We start from the raw sequence: 7,046 nt of genomic DNA, 5'->3' as shown, positions 1-7,046 counted from the left end.
ATTTTCGTTGAATAAGTTCAAGCTCATGGATTGTGGGTGACAATGGTTTGACGCTGATGTTATTGCTCGCATATTGTTTTGTCCATCCTACAGATAGGTTCAATCTGGTGATCGATGCCTGCATTGAAGTAACCATTTTTTGATGACCTTGAATCGTAATGTGTTCATTTTTGATGATGCATTCAGGTTCTAATTTAATCAAACCACTGCCCACTAAAGTTAATTGAAATGCTTTCTTGTTGCATACTGCATTCATTTTGATATTATTTATGGTTGCGTAAATCCATTGATTCGGATGATTTAGTTGATACCATACAGTTGTGTCCTTGAGCTGATACATATCGCATCTTGGTTTAGCTTGATTGTTAAATAAGTCAATTTCACAATTATTGACGTTTGCCGATTCATGAAATGTTGCTTGTATGTTTGGACATAATAACTCTTCGTCACTTATCGATATGCATGCGTCCACTTGATGCTGTGTCATTGGTCGAAATTCATCATGATGCGGACTGATGGCTAGAAATTCTGTTGAAAGTTTCACTGATAAAAGTGTGTTATTTATAGCTGCCACAATTGGAACAAGATATAACAGTTGAAATTCTCTTGGATCCGTGAGAGGTAAGTCGATGCAAAAAATGACATGGCCCTTTGCCAGGATTCCGTTGATCTTCATGAGCCTATATACTTCGAGTAAGTTATTGTGGTGGATAGGTAACTGTAGGTGTGATGGAAGATGTGCCCTAATCATCATTATATGCTCACTAAGCTGTTGTGGAGTCAGCAGAAGAGGATTTATTTTATCGTGATGACTGTCGATTAGTACGTCCATAATTGATGAGTGAACTCTTTGCAGGTTGGATACCATCATGAGCATTTGCATTGACAACATAAGCATGTTTTGTGTTACGTGTATGTCGTTTATTGACTCATCTGTATACAACAAGTTATTGATGCGCTTTTCAATTTCTTCAAATTTGTCATGCATGTTTAATTGGTTCTTCTTAAAGATATTGATAGTTGAATCAACAAGTGACGTTTGGTTTTTAACGAGTTGTTCCAGGTGATTGTCGTTCCTTTTAAGACCATTTATTGTGCTTGACATTTGTGCCGCGTAGTTTGAGTCGAGGACACCAAACAATGAATTTGCAAAATTTCCGACAATGTCTATAGCTCCTCTTGTTATTCTTTTTCTAACAGAAAGAAGATTAAGTTCCATTTGCAGTTCCTCCGTTATACGGTCAAAATAGTTGAGTAATACCTTGCAAGCAGTGTTATCCAATGCCTTGTCGCATAAATTGTTCAACCTTTTTGTTCCATCAGCTAAAATGCTCATTTGTTGTTGGTATGGGGAAAGGTCAAAATATACAATCATTTTCCAATCAGCAGACATGATTTTGACTGGTTTAAGCTGCTCAAAATAAATGCCAGGTTTGTTGTTGAAGGTTGTTATATTGACGGGACTACATAGTGCAAGTGGCAAAATGAGTAGAGTAATAATGGTGAGCAGCAACCCGGAATTCAGACATGATCGTTTTGTCGGAGTTAACCCATTGACTAATGATTCAGGCTTTCTGATGCGATTTAATGGAATTTTTACGATAAGCGACACGGGAGGTGACGTTGGAGTTTCTTGAGTCTGTTCTGATTCGATTTTTCTTTCAGTCATTTTTTCAAAGGTTGGATCTTCTAATTTATCGTCTTCAGGAAATAATGGAGCTAATCTATGCACCGGTCTTTTAAATACTCCCTTTTTTGTTTGAATGTCACAAACTCTCACTAAACCATCTTCGCCTTTGTAAACTTTGATGATGCGTCCCAAAGGCCATTGCAGAACTGGGACATTGTCTTCTTTAAGGATTACCATCGTATTGGTCTGTATGTTGGTGATGGGACCCTTCCACTTGTGGCGCTGTTGCAATTCGCTTAGATACTCCTTAGTCCAGCGCTGCCAAAAACTGTGTTTTAGCTCTGATACCAGTTGCCAGCGTTTAAGTAATTTTTCTTTAGAGTCACGTGCATGCACATCAACGCTTGAAGTGATTTCTTCACCTATTAAAAAATGACCTGGAGTTATTGCGTTCAAATCGTTTGCATCTGATGAGCTAGGAATAAGGGGTCGCGAGTTCAACACTGCTTCAACTTCAATAACGACAGTTTCAAGCTCTTCATATGTAAGTGATGCTGTTGAAACATTTTTGACCAGCAAATATTTGGCAGATTTTACTGCTGCCTCCCATAACCCGCCGAAGTGTGGTGACCTTGGTGGAATGAAGTGAAATTCTATGCCTTTCGTACTGCACATTCCTGCAATTGATTCCCTCGCTCGATCAGCGTAGATGACGTCAGTAAGTTCCTGCAACTTGTTTTTCGCTCCAACGAAGTTGGTCGCATTGTCGCAGTATAACGTTTTACAGCGTCCTCGTCTTGCTATGAAGCGTTTTAATGCTCCAATGAATGCATCTGTGGTCAGATCAGTCACAAGTTCTAAGTGTACGGCCTTGGTAGCAAAACAGCAAAAGACAGCGATATACGCCTTTTGTGGACGCTTGCCTCTTGTTTTGTAATGAACCCATATTGGGCCACAATAATCAACTCCAGTGCTGAGAAATGGTCGAGCTGGTTGCACACGGTGTCCAGGCAAATTTCCCATGATTTGATTGTATACAATTGGCCTTGCTCTTCTGCATCTTAAGCATTGTTGTATTACAGCTCTCATCAAGCTTTTTCCTTTGAGGGGCCAAAAACGCTGCCTCACTTGTGCCAGCAATGCTTGGGCGCCACAATGATAATTGTCCTTATGTATTTTTTCTACCAGCAACTTTACTAGTGGATCGTTGCTGGGTAAAATCATTTGATGAATGGCATCAAATTGTAGTTTTGAAGAGCTTAGCCGTCCGCCAACACGTATTACCCCTTCTTCATCTACGAACGGAGTTAGTGAACTGAGGTTATGAGTTTTTGGCACAAATTCGTCCTTAACTAGCATTTTCCTTAGATCAGAAAAATCGGAGGCCTGGATTTGACGTATTATTATCTTAAGTGCTACGTCGAGCTCCATCGGTGAAAGCTGCATGGTCTCTGGTCTTGATTCTTTTGGTTTCCGTGCGTTTTTTGTGAAACGAAGTACATATCCAACAACCTTTTGGACATGTGTAAATAAATTTCTTGAATGAATCGAGTAGACCCATGCATGCTCATTAGTAGGTTGTTGTGTTGATAAAGCAAGCACCACCGTGTTATCTTCAACAATTAATTCCCTTTTGAAGGGAGCTGGCCACAGCGGCTTTGGCTGATATAAAAATAGTGGACCATATAACCACATGTAGCAAGATGAAAATTCCCGCGGTTTAAGCCCTCTTGACAGAATATCTGCCGGATTTTGTTTTGACGGGACGTGACGCCATTGTTCTGGAATTGTTAACCGAAGTATTTTTACAATTCGGTGGGCGACGTAAACGGGTAATTTGCCTGGATGATTGTTTATCCAGGAAAGCACAATTTGTGAATCTGTCCAAAAGTAAGTTGCCTTGTCTTGATAGCCTAGATCAAGTTTAACTCTTGCCATGGGTTCTGCTGCTAGCAACGCTGCACACAATTCTAGTCGTGGAATTGTTTGAGATTTTATGGGTGCTACACGAGATCTGGAGCATAGTAGATTAAGTTTTATCGTTTTATCCTTTTGTACTGTTCTAATGTATACTGCTGCACCATAAGCCTTTTCTGAGGCGTCACAAAAAGCGTGCAGCTCAACATGGCTGTAGCCTTGACTGCTGAATACGTGCCTCACAACTGTTGCATTGTCCAACAAGGCCAGATCTTCTCTATACGATGTCCATTGTTTACGTATTTCTGACGGAAGATCATCATCCCAATCGAGTTTTAGCTGCCATGCTCCTTGCAACAAGATTTTACCGGTGACCAAGATTGGACCAATAAGACCCAAAGGGTCATATATGTGTGCCAAATCGGAGCTCATAGATCGTTTTGTTGTGTGACTATGGTCTCGACTGTTAACCTTGATACGAAATGAATCTGACTTTGGTAACCATAAAAGACCCAGCGTCTTTGTGAATTGGGTTTCCTTGGAATCAAAATTGAGATTTACTTCTTGATCTTCTGTAGCGATTCCATGTAAAAGTTTTGGGTTGTTTGCACACCATTTTTTTAGTTTCATTCCAGCCTTGTCTAGAATTGTTATTAATTGTTGTTGAATTAGTAACGCTTCGTTGATGGTATCAGCTCCTATTAGACCGTCGTCAACATAAAAATCCCTTTTTAAAGATGTGGCGCCATATAAATAATTTCCTTGATATTCATCCGCCAATTTTGTTAGACAGCGTGTTGCTAAATATGGTGCTGCTCTTGTGCCATAAGTAACTGTGTTCAACTGATAATAATTAAGTGGTTCTGTGGGATTTTCTCGCCACATTATGAGTTGCAGATTTCGATCATCTTTGTTAACCCATATTTGACGGTACATTTTTTCCACATCAGTTTTTAAAACATATTTGTGCATTCTAAATCTGAGCAAAATCGAAAACAGTTCGTCTTGAACTTTTGGACCATTAAACATTATGTCATTTAGTGATGGCCCTGATAATTTGTGTACTGATGCGTCAAATACAACTCGCAGTTTTGATGTTGAGCTGTCTGGACGTAGCACACAGTGGTGAGGGATGAAATATTGGGGAGATACTATTTCGCTACCGCTGAATTTTGTCATGTGTCCCAATGCTTCATATTCCCTCATAAATGAAACATATTGATTCTTTAGATCAGGATTTTGAATGAAACGGCGCTCGATTGTCTTGAACCTCTCGTAAGCGATTCCTTTTGTATCTGGTAACACTGATGGATGATTCTTTAGTGGGAGTTTCACAACAAATCTGCCATCACTTCCTCGAAAAGTGTGTTGCAAAAAATGTGACTCACAACGCAATTCGTCTTCTGTGAGTTCCGAAGTTGAATCTGGAATTTCTTCTGATTCCCAGAATTTCAATATAGATTCTTCTAGTTCCTTAGTAGTGCATATGCCACAAGTTGCCGTGCTTGAATTTAAAGTTTCAACATTGCCAGCTACAACCCATCCAAAAATAGAATTCTGAAGTGTTGGAAGACTACCTGCTAGTTTTATTTGACCTTCAATAAGTAACTTGAAAAAGATCTCTGCTCCTAACAGGCAATCTATTCGGCCAGGTTTGTTAAAATCTGGATCAGCGAGAGTTAATTCCTTTGGAATATCCCAGGATTCGATATTCAAATACTGCATTGGCTGATCTGAAACGATTTTTGGTATGATATGTGCATCCATCTCTGCTACAAATTCGTTCAACGTTGATTGTACTCGAATTATTGTTTGATGACGTATTTTTGATTCATTTGCGCCTACGCCTTCCATACTCATAAGCGTTGGCCTAGGCTTGCAGCCCAATTTTTTTGACAGGCGGTTTGTTATGAGATTGATTTGAGAGCCAGAGTCCAATACTGCTCTGCATTCAATTTGTCTTCCATTTGATGCCAGCAATCTTATTCTGGCCGTCCCTAATAAGACATAATTAGATTCCTTATTGGTATTGTTTGTTAAAAGGGTTATTTTATTTGATGATTGGTTTGAAACTGAAGCTTGACCTGTTTGTTGAGGCGTTGAGTTATTTCCTTGAAGAACAGTACCTTTTGTGTATTGATTCCCCTTTGGATTATGCATCAAAGTGTTATGTTTTTTAGAACACTTAGTGCAGTGCCTGGATTTACACTCATCAGCTCGATGACCAATCCTGAGGCAGTTCACACACAAATTGAACTCCTTAACCCAATTCCATCGTTGTGATAGATTAGCCGTCTCGAATTTTTTGCAAGCGTAGACCATGTGACCGTCTTTATTGCAAATTGGACAGGTTTTACTTAAACCAAATTTTGTAGCTGAAGCACATGTTCGAGTGAATGATGAATCTCCTTTTCCCCTAGCCTCAAGTGATTGAAATCTATGTTCCAAAAATTTTAGCACTTCATCAATGGTTATTAAACGTTTGTTGTCTGATAGCCCTTGTTCGAAAGCTGTTAGAGTTTCTGCATCCAGCTTGCGCAGCAATAGATGTACCAGGATAATATCCCAATGTTCGACTGGAACTCCTTGAGCCTTGAGACCATGTATGCATTCCTTGCTTACATCGTGTAGAGATTTTAATGCTGGTGCCGACTCCCTTTTAATGGAGGATTGTCCCATTAATTTATTTAGGAGTGTTGTAACCAGAAGTCGTTTATTTTCATAACGACTTGTAAGTAAAGTCCAGGCTATATTGTAATTTTCTCCTACTACTGGAAGATGTCTAATTAGCCCCTTTGGCTCGTTATCCAATGATGTAGTCAGATAATGCATTTTTTTGCTGTCACTGATGTCCGTGTTGTGGACCAATTCCATATACAAGTCCTTGAATTCCACCCACCGCATATAGTTTCCATCAAATTTTGGTAGTGATATTCTTGGTAGAGGCAATTCGCAATCTGTCTGTCTTGAGTTGCGAATTGTCTGATTATTATGCAAATGTTGCTGTAGTTCGATCATGGCAGCTCCTGCCTTTTCCTCGAGTTCATAAAACATTTCCAGTGTGTAGTCCTCAATGATGCTTTCGTCGGTAGCTTCCCATAACGTTGTGTTATTTGCCGTTAAATCGACCATATATCCTTCAAGACTGGCTGCCTTTATAGAATAGTATGTAGATGGTTGTTCAACTTGCCTGTTGACCATGATTCCTTCTATCGTTCTTTCAATTACATGTATGAGTGCCTTCTGATTTCGGAGTAGTTTCCGAATGTTTGAATCATTTATCTGTTTGTTTTGCTCAATTGTTGTGCCATTGCTTGCTGAAGATGATTTTTCTAGCTCTATTGCTTCAATTTCTAGAACCTTGTTGTAATCGACAATCATTTTAAGAATACTCTGATACTCTTTGTTCACCAAGTATTCATGGTCGTCAACCTTGTCCACTGAAGCCATAATTTCCTGATGATTTTCATGATATTCGTCACCCAATCTTTGCAATTCT

The 7,046-nt window shown here is 39.4% G+C and overlaps 1 protein-coding gene across 1 annotated transcript; it reads right to left on the bottom strand.

Moving 5' to 3' along the window:
* Positions 1–133: 133 nt before the first annotated feature.
* On the bottom strand, positions 134–6,997 carry LOC119664664 (the record flags this gene model as incomplete). Its single annotated transcript, XM_038074118.1, has 1 exon — positions 134–6,997. A coding segment is annotated over exon 1 (6,864 nt), but the record flags the coding sequence as incomplete, so codon positions are not given.
* Between the last annotated feature and the right edge of the window lie 49 nt (positions 6,998–7,046).

Source organism: Teleopsis dalmanni, unplaced genomic scaffold (assembly GCF_002237135.1).
Source record: "Teleopsis dalmanni isolate 2A unplaced genomic scaffold, ASM223713v2 unscaffolded_contig_2419, whole genome shotgun sequence".
Lineage (NCBI taxonomy): Eukaryota > Metazoa > Arthropoda > Insecta > Diptera > Diopsidae > Teleopsis > Teleopsis dalmanni.
This window is presented reverse-complemented; position numbering and strand designations above follow the sequence as displayed.